The 26076-nt window shown below is 33.0% G+C and overlaps 1 protein-coding gene across 1 annotated transcript in view; it reads left to right on the top strand.

Moving 5' to 3' along the window:
• Positions 1-3235: 3235 nt before the first annotated feature.
• Positions 3236-26076, top strand: part of stl (ADAMTS metallopeptidase stall) — a 50392-nt gene continuing 27551 nt past the window's right edge. Inside the window, exon 1 of the mRNA XM_073086387.1 lies at positions 3236-3671. Coding sequence (XP_072942488.1) covers positions 3594-3671 — 78 coding nt within the window. The 5' untranslated portion in view covers positions 3236-3593. The remainder of the gene's footprint in view (positions 3672-26076) is intronic.

The following is a 26076-nucleotide window of genomic DNA, read 5'->3' as shown; positions in this document are numbered from 1 at the left end:
GGTCGGGGTGCGCGTGGTCCTTGGGTGCCACAACGCCACAATTTGGACCGCTGAACCTTCATTTCAATTTTTGTAACAAATTATTTTCTTTAAAAAAAAAAAAAAGAAAAAGATGCAAATTTGCACACGTGGAGCCGTATGGGCACTGGGTAAATGAGAACTTTGAAACAATTTGTAACTACGCTTTATTTATTTCCTTTCCGCATTTCCTTTCCCATAACGCTGGCCGATCACCACGCGTTTCCTTTTCCCGGTCTTGGGGGCTAGATCCCAGGATGGGTGATGCCTATGTTTCCACATTTCCTGTCCCATAACGCTGGCTGATCACCATGCGTTTCCTTTTCCCGGTCTTGGAGGCTAGATCCCAGGATGGGTGATGCCTGATTTGTGTGTTGGCTAGATCCCAGGATGGGTGATGCCCGATGTGTGTTATTGTGTTGTGTTGTGTTGTTGTTGTCTTGTCCGCATTTCCTTTCCCTGACGCTGGCTGGCCACCATGCGTTTCCTTTTCCCGGTCTTGGGGGCTAGATCCCGGGATGGGTGATGCCGGTTATTGTCAGCTTGATCCCAATATGGGTGATGGTTGTTATGGTTGGTTTGATTTGGATCCTGGGGCTTACTGGTACCATATTGCAATACTGTTTATCTTATCTCTAATTTAAGTTTACAAATATTTATGTTCAAAGAAATGTTTTATTGTTATTTTTAGTTTAAAATGTTTTTATTATTTTGTTTTCTCTCTGTATATGTTCAAAGAAATGTTTTATTTTTGTTTTTAGTTTAAAATGTTTTATTTTTTTACGTTCAAGGAAATGTTATATTTTTGTTTTACATGTAAAATGTTTTATTGTTATTGATTCTCTTTTTTTTAAGTTACAAAAGAAATTTATTATTTTTATTTCATTTGTAATAAGCGCCGAGAGCGCGCTTGAATCAGTATGACCGTATGGGCGGCGAGGCATTTGATAACTATGTTTATGGGCGGTGAGGCATTTGATAACTATGTTATATTTATTGTGGGTTTATTTTTGTAACACCAGAATTGCGCAGAGAGCGCGCTGAGTCAGTATGGCCGTATGGGCGGCGAGACCTTTTATAATATATAATATTAATTATTATCATGTTATTTTGATTGTCAATGTGGAATTAATATTTAGATTAAAATATGGACGACTTCCGGTAGTACTTCAAAACACTTTGTTAGTCATACCAAATAAATTATATGAATTATAATAATATTAAAATATTTATTCTCGTATTTTTAAAACAATATTTTAAATATAATGTTATTTTATTAATAGTTAAATTTATTGTGAATCACGTCACTTGTTATAACAAAACAAGTGATGTGAGAGGGTAGTTCTTACGCTGTTTGTCACTCGAGTAGTATTTAAGTCCACGCGCTGGTAGAGCGTGATTCATTCGCATTTAATCAGTCGTGTAAGCCGTTACTCTGCTCGAAATTGTAAATAAAAGTGATTCTCATGTTAAAGTCGTTTCGTTCAGTTTATTAATAAAGTGCGGTATTGGGATATCGCCGACATACCCTTTGGGGCACTGTTAATATTGTATATAGTAACAAACTAATGTTATAAAAAATATTAATTACATGTATTTAAGCCCCCCCTAAAGCTATTTAAAAATAAATAACTTGTTAATTTTCAGTTTTATACTTTGCCAGAATACTGTACCAACGTGTGCTATGCATTTTGCCAAGTTAAGGGTTAATAATGATGGCAGGCCGTCTTTTACCTTTCAGACATAAGAGAACCTTTTTTCCGACTTTTGGTTTATTTTGGAGACGAAATGTAAATTCTTAATCCATTACGCTACCTCTCCTCAGTCAGACATATGGACTTACATTATTCTTTACTATTATTTGGTATATATTTTCTTCTCTAGATTTACCAGGTTATATGAAATAACACGGGCACACCCAAGTGTAAACTCAGAATGATAATGTTGCTTTCTTGTAAGATGTTATTATCAGTGTCTAATTGAAGGAATTCTCTAATTATCCTGCATGTATTAAGTATTGCAGCTTTCTGTACTGTAATGTAACTTTGGGAGATTTATCGTTTTAAGACATAATTGTTTTGGTATAATTTATTATTATTCCTTCCTCTTTATCTTTTAAATCAGAACAAAGAACGCTGCACTGTAGGAACTATTAGATATTTATTCATAAGCCTCAAATTATGGTAATAGTCGTATCACAAAATTCTGTACACGATTTCCCTTAAACCACATAAAGTGAACTGCCCATTACCTGCTTCATGCAAGTCTTAAACCACCAAATCTATATTTGAGGCGAGACAGCAGTATTTCTTGTTTAATTTATATATATTTAAAAAACGAGGAGATATTACATGTTAGAAGTAATTCCGTAAACCGAATTATTATTAATTGTAGATATTGTTTGAAACAAATTGAGTTGCATGACGTTTTCAAAATTTGCAGTTATGTTATGTGTGGAATTTCTTGCCGGGAAAAAAATATTTGGCCGTTACTATTATAATTTATACGGCTAATTTAGTGAATTAATTAAAATAGCTTCTACCAAAAAGTGGAACATCCAATACAGGAAAGAAAATTGTATTCATTTATATTATTTTATTTTAGAATAATAAGCACGGAATACGAACTTACGAATTGATTATTACGAACGATACAAAATCATGATTTACTTACATATAAAGGTCTGTTTTTGTTTAAATATTTTTTAAACAATTACATCGTTTAATTACTGGTAGTACCTATAATATACCTATTTTTTTGGAAACGGGAGTTTCTCAAACATAATTATAGTATTTGGCGTTATTTAAATTTGAACACAAAGTCATGTAGCGTGAGGTTAATTGCATATCAAAGTGTTGTGCCGTCAAAATCGATAGTGCCGAAAATCTTGAAGGAATTTAATTTCAACTTAATATTATATTATTTTTTCGGTACATTTTAATTATTTTTACGGCTTTCATTAATGCTTTTTAAATTTTATTATTCTATCTACATTTAATTGCGTAAATCAAGTGAAATTTATACTGAACTTATTATTATTATGTCTAGAACAACTACTTTATTATTTTTACACAGGTGATATAAATCTCAGAATTTATCTTACAATACTTTTAATTTCTCCAAATTGACATTAAAATCTAACATCACTATCGATACAGTCCCAACCCTACCCACTCTAACCGCGTTCTAAATCAGCTGCACCAAACAGCGCAGTCGCGATTCGCGAAACAAAGAGAACTGCCGCGGGCTGTTAATACTATAAAATAACAAACGAACGTAATAAATTCGCAAATAAATATAAGGAACTAAAATTTTATTTATAAAAAAATATATTTTATAAATTACAAGATTACAGACATGGCAGTATAATGTCATTTTCAAGTCATCATTAAAAAAATACAAATGTCAGTTGCTTAATTTGCGCGGGAAAGTTTTATCGCCGCGAAATATGAACTTTCTCACTGATTTTTTAGATAATATGCATTGTTTTTGTTTAGAAACAATAATAAAAATGTGAGCTTGCTATTTATGATTATAATTATGGTTTGAATAAGTGTAATTTTGTAAATAACGTTATGTATTGGAGGCGGGTGATCCTGGTTGCCGCACTTTCGTCCATCTTGAATGTCGGAAGCGAGGAATTTGGGAATAATGTAAGTTATTGTTTACTATTTTATAATTCATTGTTTTTTATATGTAGAACCAATATGTCCTTTTATATTTTAATTGTAGGAAATTGTTTTTTCTGAGGAAACTTTTTAATTTCATGTATCTTGTATATTCTTTAAGACTAAACGTTTATGTGACTACAACCCACATAGATAAGTATAGATATCTCACCGCCTTGTAATTGAAGAAATTAATTTACGCGAAACAATGCCGACATGCGCAATTAAGTGGTGCAAAACACGAAATCGAAGAAGAAGTAAGGAGATAATATATCGTTTCATTCGTAAATGATCTAAAAGCTACATTTTTTTGATATTTTTCAAACACGAAAATAGATAACAGTGACAATTTCAATTGTCAAAACTAGTTACTTTTTCTGGTTAGTAGTGAGTAATCTTTACTAATCTATGACAACCCCTATAAGTTATTACCCGTAATTGCAATACAATTTAGAACCCAACATTATATACCATAGGGATACAAAGCCACACCTAAACTCAAAATTTGAATTCGTAGGCTGTTACTTCAATGTAGATACCGAATCTGATATGATAATTCGTTTTCCACGATAAAAATCAGTACAAAATGTTATGATACATAACCTAACTTGTTAAACTAGTTTCAAATTACACGAGCAAAAATTAAACAAGTTTTACAAAATGAAGATCGATGATAAATAGAAAAACATTCACTGATAAAAAATATTAGTAAATAAACATTCGGCACTGATATTTTGAACTTGACCTCACGTGGTATATAGGTTCTTTACTTGTTTAATTGTTGTTGGATTATCCGTGATGCCATCACCTTTTTGTAGCCCTAGGTAAGTAGGTATATTCCTGCCCCGTGATATTGCTTACATTGTTGAAACAGAAGTGTTTATATGAGATACTCCAATATAAAATTAAAGTCAAATCTTAATTAAGTCGCGGTAGAACCCTTCATGAAACATGCAATGACACCACCGCCACACCTATTTCTATTTTATAAGAGCCTTATAAAGGTGCTGTTCTGATATTAATTGTATGTCTGATATACAAAACTTCAAACATGAGTCGATCTCACTTTCTAGGGTCAGCAATGTATTTGTGATCGACTTCAAGACACGCTGTCCTATGTATTTTTAAATTACAGTACCCATACCATGAGTTTTTACGTTTTGACAAATATGACTCTTTTGGTATTTGTTTACGTATTGGCTCATACAATTTCCAAGTTCCGACACAATCCGCTAGGGGCGCTGATTGGAAATTGTATGGCAAATGCGTAAACAAATTTGTCAAAACGTAAAAACTCATGTTAAGGGTACAGGTGTCCTTCGGTGACCGCTTAACAAGTGCTTAACGATCAAGTGGTCTGCGTGCCCGTTTGTTGCTTATATATACAACACTTTGTGGTTAGAGGTACGTCAGCATCTGTGAACGGCTTCATAGAGAAATCCATTCCTCAGGAGTTGTTTAATAACATCTTAAGACTGCATTAACCATTTAACATCTTGTGCGCTAACCAGTATAGTCCGCGCCAAACCGCTAGTCCGCTCTGAAGTTGTTGCGAGGAGGTGTAATCATACAATTTGCTATGGGGACGCGATTCATTTCTATATTCAGAACGGACTTTCCTTCTTCTCTCAATCTTCTTTCGGACGGACAGCTTTTTTATTAGAACTAAAATATATATATAAAGATATATGTAATACTATGTTAACCTTTTTAAAACTCATTCGACAGTCATGCCTGTTCCGGCTAGCAACGCCTGCTCATTCCAAACCATCCTTAGGAGTCACCAAATTGAGCCAGATTTGTGTGGGCTACATCCTGCATCCTGTGGGATACATTGGACACGTTGCCCACATTCCGAGGTCAAGGTTTATTAAAACAATGAAAGGAATTTAGACGTTGGGTCATATTTGAATTCTTAGCTCTATATCTCAGGCCTTGAACCGCGCAAAATGTCGTGCACTTGTTTATAATAGGTTCTTTATCTTTGCACGCGTCTTTGCTTGTGATAAACCTCCACATTATTTTTGCTTATATTAAACATACTGCTTACTTAAATGAGAGCTATGATAACGTTATAGGTATAACTTAATTTGTAAAGACAAATGTCAACGCACCTGTGCGCAATATCAGGATTCCTCTTCATTTTTTTTTTATTGACAGATACTTGTAAAAGACAGTCACCAATTGGAATAGGCTACTTTTTGTCCTAATATCGTATAAATATTTGCCAAGATCTACCAAGAGTTACCAAGACCAAGTGCTTAGTTAAAACTACCTTACTAACTGACTTTCCTTCAAACCAAAAAAAGCAGTCAGCTACAGTAAAGTAAAGTAGTTGGCGTCCATATCAATCCAAGATTTCTAATTTTTAACTTGGTATTATAGTACGAAATACCAAGCATCAGTATTCAGTGAACAGGAGTAAAAGTTCGAAATAGTATAGCAAGAACGCGGTCTGCATAATATGATGCGGTTTAAAAATTCCTGTGTCGTCTCGATGTACTGAGCTTTTATTTCAACATCCGTATCAAACGTGCATGCAATATGAATACTATTTAGAAAATCATTTGAGTTTCTCAAAAAGTAATTAAACGTCAAATTTTCATAGAGAAAGACCACTAAAATATCACTGCTATTCAGCCAATATTTAAAACTCGAAAGCCTCTTCAAAGTCCAAGTGAACTCATATAGACATAATTAAATAGATACCTAAAGCAAGATAATTATAATTATATCAGTCAAATAGATCCTATGTAAAGCAAGCCAACAAATATTATTGGCCTTGTTATGTTGCGCGCTGCTCTAAGCCAATCAGAGGCAGTTCTACCAAATATACTAACTAACTCTTCTTTGAAGATGTTGATGTTACAGATTTATGCGTATAAAATTTATTATGTCCTTAATTTGTCTATACGTGGTCTATTCTGAAAATCCTTGTAGGTTTATTATAACTGCTATCAAATTCGTTAATCTTTAAAACGTGTGGGTTCAAACCACATAGATAACACACAATAAACATTAACATTCTGAATGGACCAAATTTAATTATTATACGAGCTTAATAAAGTTCTAACTGGATCAGTCTCATAATGCGCTATAAAATAGATTAACATCTTTGCGAATATAACTTTCGAAATCCACAGTGGGAATTACACGTATTAAAAGTAAATTGTGAGATATGTGTCTCATTTATTGTTAGTATGTATTATATACACTTGTTATGTATTTTTATGTAATTAATAGCAAACGTACATACATACTGACCATTTGATATAAAGTGATCCTTTTTGTGAAGATATGTTAATGACAACTAGCAAGACAGGTGTTCAACTAAAGATGGATTACAGGCTCGTCCCTGAAGGATTTGTTGTAGTTCCTTAAATTAATATCTCTTTGACATATCTTTCAAACCAAATCTTTACAATTCGTGTAAAAATTCCGGGTTATTCAACAGACTTTTGTTTTTAAGAAAAAACTACTTGATATTTCATAATGTCACAAAATTTCGATATAAGCCCATAATTTGTAATTCTGTCCGAATGTGTTTATAATACTTAATAAGTGTTTATTTAATAATGATTAGTTAAAAATCAAAAGTATTATATTTTCATATAGGTTTTTTTTTTCATTTTAACATTTATATAACCGTGTTATGTACATACATAAATAAACTGCAGTCGTCCTTGTAATGTCCTTTACCTAAACACATTCGTATAGGTCCTTTGACATTTCGCAATCCCGAAATACTAAGCCTGCCTCGAATATTAATGCGCTGTTCCTGTGGTAAGTCTATAAATATAAAACAATTGTTACCAAAATGCTTGAGGTTTTCAAATCCGGTTCAATGCCGTTAGGATCTAAATCAAGCGTAGTATTTAGTATAAAAAGGAATTTGTTGTAGAGAAAGGGCCATCGTGTCGTTACGCACGTGAAGAACATACGAATAACTGTAGTAGGTACGCTTAAACATACATTTGCACTATATATACATTAGCGTATTAAAGTATCCACAAATCTAATAAATTATTGCTTATACATATTTGTAAGATTTGAACATTTGACAACCCAAACAATATGCCTATCAGGTTTGTGTTCAGCGTTTGGCCATGGTAATTTATTAATGATAATTGTAAATGTTAACTTCAAAAGGAATTGTAGGCTGCAAATTGAAATGGCAAATTTCAGCATTTTTGAAATCGCAACCATTTCTAACATCACAATATTACGGCTAGAAAGCAAGAAACAAAATTTCATTCAAAATTAAAGTGCGTTAAGATGCCTTGATTTTTGATGCCAGATTTTATAAAAACAACGTGTCTAACTAGACGCTTATTGTTAAAACTAAAAATCTAGACCTCTTATATCATTCCCACAATAAGGACGAATCCAACGACGTCATATATAAATCCGTCAAGCTATTTAGGGTATAGAATGTGCCAAAAAGACAAACATACACGTACATACTATGTATTACATAAATACATACGATCCAATGACATTATCCATGGAAATAAAAAGTACTAAAAGGTAAAAAGGTACTATACAAAACACTCCTCACAAACCAATACAAATCCTCTATCGCAAAGACAGGTGACAATCAACTTAAGTCATATTGATGAGTAGTTTATATAACTACATAAAATATCTCTTCAATCTCATATAGGTACCTAAGAACAAAAAATATATAATCCTGATCGTCCAGTCAAGTTCAGTGTCAAGCACCAACTATGGTGCGATCTGTAACGGTGCAGCACAGCAATCAACGCTGTGTGACGCAACGATTGCAGCGACTAGATTTACTGCATTCTCTTGTAATACTTGATTAAGGTTTAGGTTTAAGTTGGGTATCGAAATGTCAAACTTAATATTTAACGGGTCCTATTATACTTAATATTAGCTTGCTTAGCCTGTGTTAATGATCTGTTAAAATTAAGTTCTGCTGAATTTAGTAAGAAACGTTCGGCAACGGGAACTTGCTCGGGAGTGGTTGAACGATTATTGTTATACATATCGCTTTATAATCTTTGTACTAATCATAAACTGTAAATATTTTAGCGATAATAACTAGATTTAACAATGGAAATACCTACTATGGCACTTCCTATATCTGCCTTATGGAAACTTGAAGATGCAGTTAGTATCTACTAGTTCAGTGTGTACATCACTAATTTAGGCAGCTATAGGTATTGCGTTAATTTTGAAAATACCAGTTTTAATACCAGTTCGTTAAATTTATTAAAAGTTCATTACTTAATGTAAAAACTTTACAAAATTGAACACCATAGACTTTATATAGCTAGTATTCTTAACTTAATTTAATTGTTAATTCACTGAGTAGTGTTGCTAGCAGCCTGTGAGGTCCATGCCGCAACTTTGCTAGTAGCAATATTTTTCTTGGCAATTATCCACAATTTTTACACATAACTTTGTGTGACGACAAAGTTCAGTGTCAAGAGACAGTCGCAACCATTTAAACACCGTAACGGCATCTTGCAATCAACGTTCCGTTTCTCGGTTGCGCAATTTGCACTGCAATTGTAATTGTAGCATTCCAGATTTAGTGCGAGGGATTAAAGTTGTTTCTATCTTTTCTGATATTCGCGAAAGTTATTTTGATCTGGTCAAATCAATGATCAGGTCAACTAGCCGACTATTCATACGTTTATCAGTTGTCATGTCAATATATGGGCTTTTTAGGAGCAGATTGGCGTTTGTAAGTAGTTTCAAGACATGTTATTGGAATTAAATTGATCAGATCCAAAAAATTGGATCCAGATCCGTGAACCAAGGTTTTTGAAGTTGTAGTCAATCAGTAGTATATCAAAATCTCGTAATTAATATACGCGCAACACATCTGAAGCTAGAAAGATAATATAAGGTCTACGCATTATTTTTTACTGTTTCTTGTTTTATAAGTTAGCTCTTTTTTTACAATATAAGTGACCTCACTTCATAATAATTGTAAGTTCCTGGTTTCTTCAAATCTAAACAACAAGATAATTACTAATTTTTATAATTTGACCTTAGCTTGATTATTTATATATATTTTTTCCTAATCAGCAACGTCAAGATGTTGCACTGTGACCTGAATTGCTTGTGGATGTGAGAGAGCAGACACAAGTGGCAATTCATCTTAGTCCTTAGGAGTATATTACGAACTTAAAGTCCTGCTCCTTAAGTTTCATAAAAATAAAGATAATTGATATTTAGTTATCTTTCAACTCTTTTCCTCCTCTCAACAGAACAGGTCGCTGTTGAAATTATATAGAAAAATATTGTTAAGCAATCGTACCAATAAGGCACGGTCCAAGTAACACCAGTTTGCTCTATATAGCCCAGCAATTACTACACAACCATTACCTATTTCGTAGCCACTCATTGTAGCATTCCAAATACTATTTTCGAATTCAATTCGGACCATTTATGACTTAAAAACTCATGTGTATTCTGAAACAAGTTCCGGGTATGTTTTAATGAAAAACATTTACATATATTGATCTCACAAATAGTGCTATTCTATAAAATGCAGATTGAAATCTCGATTGCTCAGAGACGAAAGAAATTGAGACAAGTGCACTTAAGTTTCGAAAATAATTGATTTCAAAGTTCGAGATGCCAGTTACATGTAATATTATTAGTCCTCACACACACAATTCTTCATCATATCTCCATCCTCGAAGATGCAGCGCTACCGTCACTGCGCATTTTATCTTATGTATAAAATTCTCGTGTCACAATGTTAGTTACCGTACTCCTCTGAAACGGCTTTACCGATTGTCATCAAATTTTATATGCATATTCAGTAGGTCTGAGAATCGGCTACTATCTATTTTTCATACCCCTAAGTGATAAGGGTTGTTCATCCTTAATATTTTTTTTATTTATATGGTACCACAACGTTTGCCGGGTCAGCTAGTCAATTTTATATAAAATTGAAGTAGTAAACGAGCATGCAGTCCACCTGATCGTAAGTGGATCGTAACTCAATATAGGTCAGGGTTTCACGCTACTGATTCACCGCTATTTTATTTCGCTATTTTATTATTTATTTCGGGAGTACCTCACCAATTGAACTTTAATGGTCGTACCATCTTTCAAACAATAAATTACACTGCACATTTTACTATCGATTTTATAAAATGATCTTTCAGAATAGCTCCGTCGACAGTATTATTAATCGAGACATTTAGAAGTAGAGTAATTTATGAATGTATGAATGATTCATTCAATGATAAGCAATTAAATAAGATGTTCAATAAAAAACAGTTAAGTAAATACATATTCGTATGTGATTTCATGTCATGTAAATTAACAAACATATTTATGCGTTAATCGAATATTTATTATAGAAAACTTAATAAGCATAATCAATAAATACATAATTATTATAAAATATTAATTAATTACAAAACATTTCATTATATTTCACAAATCGCACGGTGCGATGTTATACAGCCTTAAAATGAAATAAGTAGTTCAAGAAGCTAATCCCCAAAGGTTCCGTTTCTTAAAATCCACGTGGATGGAAAGCATAGGTATAACTAGTGTCCATATAATATATTAATATGTATGACATTTATATGAATGAATAAATAAAACAAATGAGGTCGACAGCCGTATGACCACGGCCTCCTTGACACGCGTTGTCCAACTTAAATTAATAGTCCATCACATTACTCACAAACATACATTCATAACACTAATATTACAGTAAAAGCTAAATACACTAAGACATTAAGGCGAATTCACGAAGCGTTTATTATTCGCATCCGCGTGCGGATACGTCACCGCAATATGGATAGAAATGGGAAAATGTAGATACGTACGAGTAAATGATAGTTTCCGTTTCACCGCACGATTTATTTTCGACGCGTTTTTCGATACATCGTTGGATAACTTGGTGATATGGTGATATGCATGAGAAAAATCTAATTTAACTAAATAATTAAAATAAATATATATTGAGGTACAAATTTTAGTGTTTGTAGATAAATTCGACGATTTTTTTCCACTTATGTCATTGTAATTTTAAAAGAGCAAATGTGTGAATCAGTTAGCATTTAAAAATTAAACAGGAACTGAATTGCAATATCTAGAATATTATATTCAATATGAAATGACCATAAAACTATTTAGTCTTTTCTTATTGCTATATGTGTAGGTGGTAGTACGTTTTTACAAATTTTAATGGACATAACTACGTAATTTTAACATAGTTTGCATTCTTTCGTTTTCATGTGAAAAGGCCTTAAACAACGCCCCAAAAGCATTAAATAAACAGGTTCTTACAAAACAATACATAACATAATTGATAATAATGTTTGTTAACATACATATTTAAGAGCTTTTTATTAAAAAAAAACAACATAAAACTTATGTATCCTGTTCCTGTAAATAGGTAGGTAAGTAATGGAAAAATCAGACGATGAATTACTTAAGCATTATTATTAATTATGTTGTTGTGTTTTATGCCTCTAAAGCGGTAGGTGATATTAAGAATATTAATAATTGATTTCTTTTCCTTTTTTGTCTTAACACGTTTTTAATAAGAGGTGTCCTGATTTGAAATCATGGCGCATGTTATTTTAAGCCTTATTTGTTATGGTAAAATGGCTCCTTTTTTCTCTTTTCTTATTTTTAAACATAAAGAAGTTTCACAACTTGCACATAAATGAATCGTATTATGATTTATCTTAAAATAAGTAGAAATATAATAATGACATTATTATGTAGGTATGTGTAGATGTAGTTATATTTAGATAGGTTGGACAACGAAGACTTTTATATTGCATTTAGATTTAAGACAAAATTGAAGGTCAATAAACGTCATAGGCTTCGAGAGTAATGTTGATTTATAGGCCCCATAAATTAATTTATCTTTACAATATCTATTCATTATTATCGAACTGCGACAATATATTCAGAAAATAAAGTCGTGTAAATAACTCGATAAAGCTCTGTAAGTTAATTGTCATTTTATTCACGATACTTGCTGGTTAAAATTATAATCACAAAGTTTTACAAAACAAACCAACATTGAAACTATACATATGTATGGCTCGTTTCAATAAATATGAAATAACCTAATAAAATAATGCAAATTGTCGGTTTTATGAGTATTTAGCATATTTTTAGAGTGCGAACGAGAGGTAAATTTTTACGTTACAAGCACAGAGCATAATATTGAATTATAGGCACCATCATTTATATTTACAGGCACCATAAATAAATTTATCTCTACAATATTATTACAGTACTGCATCAGTGGTTTTCGGAAATAGTGTAATGTGAATAATCAGTCACAGTTCAGTAACCTTATAGTTATTTTTTTATTCGAAATATTGTATAGTTAATATTATGATAGCGATTAAGCTCTACATAGATAATCTAAATTGATGATTATTTCATTATAAAATCAAAATAAATAGAATAATTCAATTTCATGTATTGATTTGATTTGATGGATGTATTCAAGAGAATAAATAAAGATTAGAATTTTATTTCAAATCTGATCAGGTACGAAGTAGTATCAGCGATATAACCTCAGGTTCTAAACTTAAATCGGTATATCATGATTTTTGATAACTGTATCGACAATAATTTAGTTACATGTACGACTTGATAGACTTAGTCGTACATGAAGATTAATTAATTATTTTTTATGACAAGGTGATGTATTTTCTAGGTCAGCGCCTAACCTTAGGTCATGACATCTTTCAGCTGCGATTATATTCGAAATCTAGCACTACGAGTAAAGCGTTAATAAATAGTTAGTACAGACTAATGAAGAATATTAATCTTATCTAGATACATAAGGCCGACAATTAATTCGTTTTTATTTACATTAAGTGGTATCGGATGCCATTATTTTCTAACTCTGAATCATAAACTCTTGCATAATATTAATATAAATGCACCTTGTTGTATATATATCATTAATTTCCTCAGTGATTTTATGTGTAAACATAATTACTTATAGCAATACTTTTTTTGTTTTTATTAAACGCCCAGTGTATAACCTTGCCGTGTCTTTAAGTACTCTTTTATTTATAATTAAAAATCTATGATATGTTTTGGTAAATTAGATATTTATTACCGTATCGTGGATTTCTTATGGGTAATTAAAATTCTTAGAACAAATGTACATTTTCTCCAAGAAACGACTATAGGTAGTTACATGAAATATATAAGTCACTGTACCAATAACAAAACGTTTAAGAACAACCATGAACGTTAGCAAAAATCTAAAAAATAATCTAAGAACAGTTTAACGAAAGAAGGACAGACGTACACATACTTTGCATTTTATTACAATTATTCTAAGCTTTTTGCTTATTATAATTCAATGCTCTGTTTCTCATCGCGGTTCGTAAATTCACAGCGCCCGGGAGTGCGGCAGCCAAGTCTATCGGCAATTGCTCGATTGTTCGTGTCTACCTGTTAGGATAATTTTGGGTAATTTCGTAGCGCGAGATCGGTGGTCGTGACAAATTTGACGGGTTGGTGAGCGCACAAATTGCTGTGAATTTTGAGCACGATTTTTGATGTAATGATATTATATGCATGTGTGTCGTGTCGTGTCGTTGTTGCGAGGTTTTATGATTTATGGGTAGAAAGGCGGTAGAAATGTTGGTGTAACTGTTGTAGTAATATTACCAAACCTTCTATTCTAACCTTAAATGTGTGTGTGTGTGTGTGTGTTTTTAATCGAAACAATAAATGGGCATGCAGTTCGTTCTATGAAAGTGATCCCTTGATTATGAAACTTTAAAAAAAGACCTTAATTATGAACCTTTAGTTTCACTACACGCGTAGTTACCTTTAAGAACTAAGTTGAAAGGCCGTGTGTGTCTTTAACTCATACATTATTTAAACCAGAACACAGCACGCCTATGAGATATAAGACAGACATAGGTGTGGCGGTTACGCCATTATATAAAATAGAAGAATAATTTTATCTTTACCTTTATCTACCTTTAACTGCAAAGGGTATGCTACGGCACATATTCTGATAATCTTGACATATAGCGACGAATCTGTGAACTTCAGATTTATATCTCTTCTATTATATTTGAGTTAAAGGGTATCCAGGGAATATAGTTGTCACTTATGCGATGCTACATTCGTAAAAAAAAAACAAATGACGATTATTATTGTTTGCTTAATTCTACCAAAAGCCTACTACTAAAAGTTATTGAATAAGCCAGCAGTAGTACATACACCCACTTTACCGGCAGGAATTTATTTTGTAATCAATTTCGGGTTTTCAACAGCTCTATAAACATTGTTGCCAGATTGCATTTGGGCAAAGTACTATAAAGGTATATTATCTACTAGAAATTATTTCGAATTTAGACTGGAATTTAGATGGAATATAGGTACTTAGTTTAATATATGTCGTCAACAACTTTCAACGTATTAGAGCTATAATAAGACATAGATCTATAAAGAAAAAGGATCATTTACTCCATTTAGAAATCTACCCTAGACCTCAGAACTATAGCAGTTGTAACATCATTTTATAAATTTTGTATCATTAAAAAAACAAATCATAGGTAATAACAATCACTTTAAAATGACAGACACAAACCCCTTCATTTTATCCAAACACAAACCTACAGATAGTTCCGTTATGAGTGGGAACTTGGTGTCCATTTCCATAGCCTGACTGACCTGACCTTCGATGCACCACCGGTGTGATCATTCTCTTGCATAATTGAGCCATTCCCACTTATCTAATGCATTCTGAGCATTGTGAGCTTTGCATAAATTGTAGCTAATTGATATTAATGATGACTTTAACTACTGACCCTTTGTAATTCGAGCGCGGAGGTACCGACATACTTCTGCCTTATAATATGGTGTTATGTCATGCGCATGGATTCTGCTTTGAAGAAGGTAGGTACTCAAAGTGTATTAGATTAGTCCTCAGAGGTAACTAGGCACTTGTGATTGACCTCAAGTAGATCATCAGGGAGTTGGTTTTGTATTTATCTTTGTTAAAGATGCGAAATGTCATTATTTTAACTGCATTTTCATTTACCACATCCAGATAAAACTAATCGTATCTAATACTTTATTATGACAATGTTTAAGACCTTTAGTAATTACTAATAAAAGGCAGTCCAAAATAGTCCTGAAATGAAAAACCTATTGTACAAGAATACAATATGTACAATAGTATGGATATAGTTACAGATAGTTCATAACCAACCATGACCACTTAACAAAGATAGATTATATATTAGTTTACGTCTCCATAAATAGACTCAATCTTTTTTCTTTTCAAAGATAATTTGACACAACCATACACGGTCATAGCGTCACTAATAGCATTCAAATGTGTCGTGCGTCTGTCTGTAGTATAACGAATGCTACCTCCAATCAACAACTTTATGTCAGCGTAATAAGGCACGTCAAACTAAACGTTCGAGTCGTGATACTAGGGTTGTCAACTTGCAAATATATTTTCGAACACGTATCAGACGACCATTATTGTCCTTAGAAGTGACATCGCATCTGTGATCGGCTTATTTATGGAGTACCCCCGTTCTACATGAAATTGATTACAGTTGTCCATTGATATCAATGACCACTTGCCATGAGACATGCTTGTATGCTACCTTCATCTTATAGAAAAAGCGCAAGTTAAAATTATAGCTCACTACAAAAAACTACCCAAGTATTTTATAAAAACCAATCAATAAATTAGTTACTAATTTAATATATGAAATGAATATTATTGCATCTTTAATAGTACAAAATATATGTGTACCAACTATTTTGATAGTACCTAAGTAGTAGAAACCCAAAATACATATAGCACAATACCAACGTGCGGTTGACAACCCTACATAAAACCTCTTGTATTTTGTATAACGGAACAAAAAGTTTAGTTAAATGTAGGTTGGAGCTTTCTTGTGCAATTATTACATAATGCTTTCAGTTCTAATAGGAACGAAGCGTAATGTTAAGATTGTCGATAACTCTGTTCTTTACTTAAATAACCTTTTATGTAAGGAAAGTGCCATTGAGGTCGCGTAACACAGTGGTCATCGTACCGGTCTGCCACCCAAGGTTCCGGGTTCGAAAGTTCGGTTCGGATAAGTATATGTAAATGAGGAAGTTAAATTCCTATTCTGCGACTGAGCTCTGAAAGTTCATGTCTTTCTATGGGTTCATGGGTTTGGCACCCATAACTCAGGGACTCTTAGTTTAAGATCGTAAATATCGCCACCCATTAAAGTCACCAAACTGTTATTCTTGAGACGATCACCACATTGAACAACTGCGGATTGCTAGACTTCATATATACCTAAGCATTTTTTGAAGATCCCTCTAGTATGTAGGTTTCCTCACGACGTTTTCCTCCAACGAATCATTTTCTCGGATTAAATCTACTTAAACCTTAAGCACTACGCACCAACATACTTTACCAAGCAAATCTTACCGTGACTATCATTTTGTATGACTAGAAAATCACACCAAACTGAACATTACCACTACAGTGCACCATAATAGTTAAATTAGTTCTCATGAAATTTGTTATTTTAGGTAAAACGCTCTACTTAACAATCTTGCAATCTTAACGAAGAACTGCTTATCTAATAGAACCTTGCATAAAACAGATAACATAAAACAACAATATAATAGTTAACAGCGTAAATAAGTAGCTAGTTATTTCTTCAGAAAAAAACTTAACAGAAAGAATTTCCTAAAAAGAAATTTCTTATTTATGATTTACGAACTTCGTTAGCGTAAACGGAACAATGTTAAATTGACCTTAATCTATCCATTATTGTACCTATTATTGTCCCACTATCAGGCACGGGTTGCTCATTAAAGTGAAAAGGGTTTTAGTCACAGTCCACCACGTTGCTAAGTGTAAATTGATTGACTTCATACACACTTAAAGTAATTTTATAAAGAACATAAATGTATAGGTTTTCTAACGATATTTACCGCGTGCCACAATTACTTTCTAATACGCACATGAAATCGCAAACCCCGAATATGAGAAGCCTTTATAAACTTAGCCGATATAGATTTAAATATTAATTGTTTTTTGAAGGTGGTAGAACCCTTTGTGGTTCGACTCCCGCGACACACCTATTTCTACCTCATAACAGCAGTGTCAAGCGCTGCTGTGTTCTGGTTTGAAGGGTGTGGTAAGGGACACAGCTTAGTCCTCAGGGGTAGCGGCGCATCTGGCGCGTATCTGGGGTTGATTACGGCTTTCCATGGGCGGCAGTAGCCACTTACCATGAGGCGGACTGCATGCTCGTCTGCTACTCCTATATTAAATTTAAAAAGAAGCCTTTACATACCACTTGGCTAATAAAAATAAATTGGCTAAGATTAATTACAAAAATTCGCCAACATCCGATTAAAGCGAGTAAGAAATCTCCATCGGGCAGTGAAAATAGAAACTGCAGTGTCTCGATACGCAACGTTTGTTCGCAGATGAGACGCCGAGATTGCACTCGCTTCCTTACACCACCGTAGAAAGCAGATATCGGAGTATCAGTGAATGGAATTTGTATGAATTTGAATTTTAAATTATGTATGACGTAAATAATAGATAGATAATCAAAAGGCGAAATAATAATATAAACTCCTCATTATATAAAAAATAGTGACGATTCCCGTTTATTGTCAACTTTTTATCTCTAATATATAAAATTCTCGTGTCACAGTTTTCGTTGCCATACTCCTCCGAAACGGCTTGACCGATTTTGATGAAATTTTTTGTGCTTATCCGGTATCTATGAGAATCGGCCAACATCTATTTTTCATACCCCTAAGTGATAAGGGTTCTTCACCCTTAACATTTTTCAATTTATATGGCAACACAACGTTTGCCGGGTCAGCTAGTTACCCTATAAAAATTTCAAGTGTCTATTACGGTAAATGATATATAGCCCTATGACAAACGAACAGGCAGCGGAGGCTAAGTAATAGGGTTCCTTTTTTACGGGCTCTTGCCCTTTAGGGTACGGAGTCCTAAAAACTAAGTGATATAACGTCAAACACCGGTCGTCAAAACTTGGATATCTCTCTTCTTTAGGACACTTGAATTTCTTACGCTTCAATTCTTCGGAGGACAAATTAATCATTGGTCCACTAGTTATTAAACCTTGCCAATGGTCTTACGAGCACTTTGAAGACATCTGACACGGATTCGCCACTGACCTGACCTTCCTTCACCAAACCGCAAAGCAGTGGTGTTAAGTGTGTAGGTCACCGGAGGTCACCTCTATTTTTTTAGGAAATATTGGTATAATTACATGTAAATAAAGTATAATTTGAAAAAAAAACTAAAAAGCACTCTGTAGTAGCTAATCAAATTATAAGTGTAAAATATTTTTTAACTAAACTTTTATTACACGATAATAGTTCTCTAACTTCATATAATCAAACAATTTTTGGATAAGCCCAAATCCAAAATAAAGTTATTAAAAAAAAGTTGTGTGTAAACAAGCACGGGGCGTTTCATACAATTATTTTTAGTATAATAAAAACGTTTAAAAAGGTTAACAGCAGTTCAGATGAACCGCGCGAATCGAATGAGTTATTATGACAACAAAAACAAGTAAAAACATCGGCCTACTTACAAGATCGATCCACTACCGTGCCTCATCAAAGCGGCAGATCACAGACATTGCATAATTTGATACAGATCAAATCCGTACTATACCAACAGTTCCGATTATGATCGGTGTTGTAACAGTTTTTGAGAGAGAAATTATTTTTTGTTGAACGGGCAGTTAACCGTATCGGGGTGTTTTAGTCGCCATGCGCCGCTAATTCCGCAATACATATTGTAATGTTAATGGTCTAAATTAACTTTCACTGGTACTGCATAATAGTGGTATGGTTTGATGTTTAATAAATGGGTAATAGCGTTCTAGTTACTCGTTTATGAGTTTTATTATAAGGTTTTATTGGACTCGCCTTGTTAGTTCGTTAGTATATGTGTGTCAAATAATTCAACGACATTTTAAGAAACTTGAACTGAAATTTTGCATACACGTTTAGATTGGAGAACAATACATGATATGTGTGCAATGACGTCACTAAGCTATAGTGACATACGTACTTTTAAATTCAATATGACCGAGTCCCCAAGGTGGGGGACAACTTTTTTATGTACCCGATGATAATAGCAAAAAGACTTACTTTTAGAATCACGACACAACACTATTAAGGTGGTCATACCATCACTTTTATTGTATTTCGTAGATACCATTATTTTCATTAACTATTTCATCATTTTTATTTATTGTAAAGAATTGACGAGGAATTCGCTCAACACATTTTTTATCGAACAATAATTGAAAAATCAGCTTAAACTTACTAACAATATCTACGGCAGATTAAATAGAATGTTACATTACCTTCCACACAAGGTGATCAGGCGGAATGACTTCGTGACTTCAACGATCACTAACTATTCTTATGATCGCACGAATCCTATGCTTAATAGAATGTGCAATAACTGAATGAATTTATATTATTTTGATCGCTCATTTTGGATATGATTTTATGATATCCGCATTACATCACATTTTTATACTATACTTTAGCAGTTGAAATCTTTTTTACCCTTTTTTGATGTGAAACATCTATAGCCGCACGTAAAACCGATTTCTGGCGTGGCGACGCTATACGATGGTATATATATATACAGTCTATATGCAGTAGTGTGTACGGTGTGGCGACGCGTCGCCATGCGCAATCGACTGTGCGAATTAAGTAGTCACGATTTGAAATAAATTCTTAAATTTTTGTATTTAATGAAAATAAATGTTTATTCAATAAATAGTCATCGTTATCTGGAAAAAAAATCGTAATATTTTATTTTATCATTATGACATATTTAGTTCCTATCACAATATGTTCTTTTCTGCATATTACTTTTACAAAATAATGTCGATGTTTCACATCTGCCAGGCGTCCCGTGACGGCTCACAATTTTTTTTCGATTGTATGAATGTTCTTTAACACGGCCTGCAGCCTAAATACCTTGACGAATTTTAACATGAGGTGTCGTTAAATTTGTCTAAACATTGGGAGTGGCATAGGGTATATTTTAACGAAATTTAAATATTAAAATAAAGGGTAACCTATCTATAAATGACCTACATTTGTAATTTTTAGAATGTCAGCATGCAGTTTGAATATCTAGTCGTTATCTGATATAAAGTAAATCACTGCCACGCATCGACTTTGTAACCAACTCCATATAGGGTTTCTATATTTCGGGATGCTACCGCCCGGTTGAACCATACAGGCTCTACTATCTTTCAAGATGAGTTAAATTTGAAGATACAATTGATAAGTAAGTAATACATTTACTTATTAATTGTAAGTGCCGCCTATCTTAAAAAATCATGAAACCAATCAAGGTTATTTTGCTATTGTACCGACTAACATCTTATATGATAATTTTGTATACTAGTCTTATAATGAGTACTATATAAACTTTTCAAATATACACAGATACTTTAAACATATTTTTCCTTCGCTTCACTCATTAAATCAGATTTAAATACGCATGCATAAATGATAACAGCATTGATTATTGATATGTAAACAACATAAAACGTCTATTCACGAGAGAAACGGTACAAAAACTCGAGTAAACAATTATGTAATGATAGTTGACGGCCAGTGAGCAGGTTGCCTTACGCGGCTGATCGGCGGTCACTGACACTGATGCACCGATGCAAGGAAGTAAAGCCGCGTACAGACGTTAACACTAAACACTGCAATTTAAAAAAATTGGAAAATAAAAACGGCAGACCAATCTAAACTAGCGTGCACAAGTGGATTGTGCAGGAATATCAAAATTTTGCTCTTACTGTTGCGTGTCCCGTGAAAGGCAAAATTTTGTGACCTGTTGATTACTGTCGCTAATAAATTTGAAGTCCTACACTACATTGGTTATCTTAATATTATTTCTTTATTTTGCATTTAAACCAAGGTCTATTTAGGTTATACAAAATAAAACTTAAATAAGAATTTTCCTTGTTTTCCTTCCAAGTAGAGAACACGCATTTAAATATGCGCTATTTGGCTAAAAGCCCATGGGCTATTTGCCAAGTAGCTATTGTGCAGTTGGTTAAGCTTATGCTCAGGTATCCAATTTGTCGTATGAGCGACCATGGACGTATCTGATATTACTGGAAGCCGACCAATGATCGATTGTACGTATTAAATCGCATCTGAATAAACAAGCACATACATAATAGCAGCTGAACTTTTAAAAAATCGCGTCAACCACTGCGATTTAAAAGATCAACTGTTCTAGTGATAATAGCCAATTAGCGCTCAGCCTTAATTATAACTACTGGTTAGTATTGTAAACACAACCTTAGCAGCATCTCGCTTGCAGGAATGTTGCGAGTGTCACGTTTCCCGCTCTTCCGATTACTGATCACGCGACTTATGTGCATCTATTACGTATAAGAAATTGTATTGATTACCCATACTAGCAAGTAGCTGTTTTTGTAGCCATCCTATCTTAGTAAGGTACTTAGCGTACTTTGGCATTTTATGATGTCTATTTAAACAACTTTAAAAAGAAGTAAGGTATACGTTTGTCCTGTGTTTTTAAAGAGTACCTTTTAGGGTCGTTAAATCTCAAAACCTTCAAATGATACTTATATTTATCTAGTTGAGATCGAGTAGTTTTACTTAAAAAGACGAATAATGTATATTGATTGTATATCAATGGGTGAATTTTTCAAACGGGCCTTCAGGGCCAAATCTGAAACTATAAGGATTAGCGAAAAATGCTGAAAGGAGTTACGAGGCCGATTTTGATAAAACTGCATCATTACTTTTTTTAAAATATCTTTTCCCTAGCCGGGAATCGAACGAGTTCGTTTTGAAGAAATACACCCTCTATATTATTCCACTGTCTGATAGTGTTGCTTATAAGGATCAAATTCTGGGAAGGAACATTGCTCAGGCAGTTAATTGTTTTATGTTCAAATTATTTAATCTAATGTCGAATTTGATATTTCAAAGAAGTTACTCAATACCTGACCTTAGAACAATAATAATTCCAGCACATCGTCTCAACAAATAATTTCGCACGTTGCACCCCACAATAGGTTTACGAAACTCTTTGAATAGAACAATTTGTTATTATATTTTGATTATACCTTATATTATTTTAATAAGTGCTGCCATATCTATATTTTTTCATTTCATGATTTTAATTTGTCGTTATCGTTGTCGTCAATTCATTACTGTCCCTCTGCTGGGCATGAATCTACTCTAGAAATGAAATTATTTAGTTTACTAATTGGTATGTTTAGTAATTGGTAGAGTTCATATACCTTCAAAAGCTTTTTTTAAATATCTGTCATTGATGCAGGTTTCCTTATAATGTTTCCTTCACCTTTATAATAAATGATAATTAATTTCTAATTCGCACGAAACATTGACAAATTTTAAGTGTGTCTGGGGTTCGAACCTAGGATCCCCTGATTAACAGGGCGACCTTCATTATCACTATGCCTTTGCCTTATTTGACTGACTGCCTTTACATTTCAATTTAGTATACATTTCAATTTGAACATTTGAAACTTCTTTATTAGTTGTATCCACCACGTGTTATCGTATTATATAATGTTAGCAAATGTGTAACAAATCTCTTGTAAGAGACGTGACAATGTGCATTCAAACAACCGGTAACACACGCTTCATTAAAGGTTACTGTTTTGCATAACAATTATTGCGCCTAACTGAATAGAACCAGTTTTGCGGTCATTGACGGATAACTACGTAGACTCCTAATACAAGATATAAGCTCTTTTCTGATTATTTAAGGTAGAGTTAATATGAGTAACGACTATAGAAATAACTTTAATCAGCCAATAAGATCACAAAATCTACAGGAAAATCACACTTTTTACTACAACTGTGCCAAGAACATAATTACCTGTTTCCTATTAAATAAAACTATTGCATACGAAACAGTTTTTATGCAAAAAAATGCCATATACATATTTTTCTTTAAGGATATATTTTTTTTAAAAAGCATCAACATATTTCAACATAACTGTTTTAAAATAACGCTCTTTTATTAATTTGTTTCTAATTCCTTTACGCCCACTTATCGACTTAATTTACTGTCTTAAACACACTAATTTACATGCTCTCATTTAGTGATACAAATACCCGTGACAGTCAATTTATAAGTGTTGCCGTAGGCCTATACAAAATTAACACGTTTTATTTCATTCTATAGGTACAAAATGAGTGAATAAACATCTCATTTCATTGTAGGAGTCTATTTGTAAACTCAATCTACGTTCACAGCACATCGCGCCGGTTCCAAATTGTTATGAAACCCCTTCCTACCAGCTCTCGAAACCTACATAAATTTGAGCACTAGATCTCGCTACAGTTAAACTGAACTGACGCTGCAATATTACTATATTCACGCCACTGCATTGTTATAGCTAAGTAACACGATATCTTTACATATAGATAAAAGTGCATGTATTTTAAAATAGAGTGCTTTTAATATCAATGTATTTTGTACGTTATGAAAACTTAAAAAGTAGTGTAGTGAATATAAAATGGCATACAATTATCTTATAAGAAAACCAAAATCACACAGTTGTTTTATTTTATTTTATATTTATAACCTCTCAAAAAACATCCGTTATTTGTTCGAAAAAAATACATTATTATATTTTTATTGCTACAAATTTACCTTACCTCATTAATGACAATATTTATTTTTCTTGAAAATTTCATCTTAAAGTTCTTTCTACGCTTGACATTATTTAATTAATTAAAATTTTCATCAACATTTGTACAAACAGATAAGTCTGTAAATAACTAAAAATAAATGCCTTTTAAACTTAATTCTTATTTCAAAACATGAAAACATTTTAATCTAGCTAATCATGAAAGTTTTCATAAAATACTACTTTGAATACTAGCAAGTTTCATAGAACCAACCATAGCTAATCTGAGTGATCACAGAAAGCCTTTCTGTACTAAGGTTCATTGCTTCACCCCGGGGGCAGATTTCTGCAATTACGTTCACTCGTCTTCGAGTACAATGCAACACTTGCAATTTGTATCTACAGGATCTTTTCGAGCTGATTTCTGTGTGATAAATGAGAAATGTTAAGCTTTATTTCATTTTAAGAAAAATATGTTTGTTTATTGTTTTTCTAACTGATAATAATTGGGATTATTATTTGAGATTCGGACCGTCAGAGGAGCTCAAGTTTAAATTTCTCTATTTTGTGTGATGTTAATTGCGTCTGACATACAAATTTAAAATATAATGTATTCTAAGTATACTATGTAGAACTCATTTATAACCTTTAATTCTCCCTACTATTTTCCATATTGTAAAAACAGATGGGTAGGATAAAATTTCATTTTAACTACAAAAACTTACATTGCTGCAACTGATTTAATCTGGGACTTACTCCACCAATTCAGATCGGTGGTGTAAGGAAGGTTAGTATCCAAACAGTTTCGGATATTTGCAAATCAAACATAAGGTATTCGGAAAAGTTTAACGACTGGTAAGCAATGATAATAAAATAATCAAGTCGCCGAGCCGAGACGACTTAACATGCCCTTAACTTGCCCTCCCAAGAACGAAAGCATTGTAGCCACCTGCGGCCACCCATCCAACTCCTAACTGCCCAACGTTGCTTAGCTTTACATGTAATTGTATTATTACACACATAATAAACATGCAAAGATATTTATCTGAGGAACTCAAAGCCTTGGCCGGTTTTCGTGCGCTATCGTAAGAATTTCGACAAAAATAGTCGCGGATCTCCAATTACTCGTAATTAAATAAAATCTTATGACGAAATGATTTGTGCGTATATTGCGACATAGGTATTTAAATAAAGCTATGCATGCAATTATATTATTTAAATTACGTTTTATTACGGTTATTGTGAAATTTCGTTAAGTGAAAGTGTTCTTTGAAAGTAACACTATGTTTGGATATGTTGATGAAAACTACTGCAAACTACTGCAGACAGATTTTAATTTTCTTATAGAAATATATATTATCAATAAATAGAACTCAATAGAATTATACCATCCCTGCACACCTACCATAATGAAAATGTCGGTTTTAGTATTGTTTTAGTTTATAATATAATATATAGTAGACATACCACTTATCAATGACAATAAGAAGCAATTTTATTGTCGTTGTTGAAACTAGCCACAAAATTGTGTTAACGAAATGATATCAGGCGATCGATTCGATTCGATACGCCAGATTATCGAAATCATGGGGCAAGCACGTAGTATGTCGATTTGGCCATAGGTAATGTGTATGGAATATAGTTGTTTCAAAATATATTGCAAGTGCGCACAATTGTGT

This window comes from Epargyreus clarus, unplaced genomic scaffold, assembly GCF_041222505.1.
Source record: "Epargyreus clarus isolate Ecla_fem2 unplaced genomic scaffold, WU_Ecla_fem_2.2 ptg000024l, whole genome shotgun sequence".
Lineage (NCBI taxonomy): Eukaryota > Metazoa > Arthropoda > Insecta > Lepidoptera > Hesperiidae > Epargyreus > Epargyreus clarus.
The sequence above is the reverse complement of the archived record's forward strand: the minus strand, read 5'-3'. Positions and strand labels throughout refer to the sequence as shown.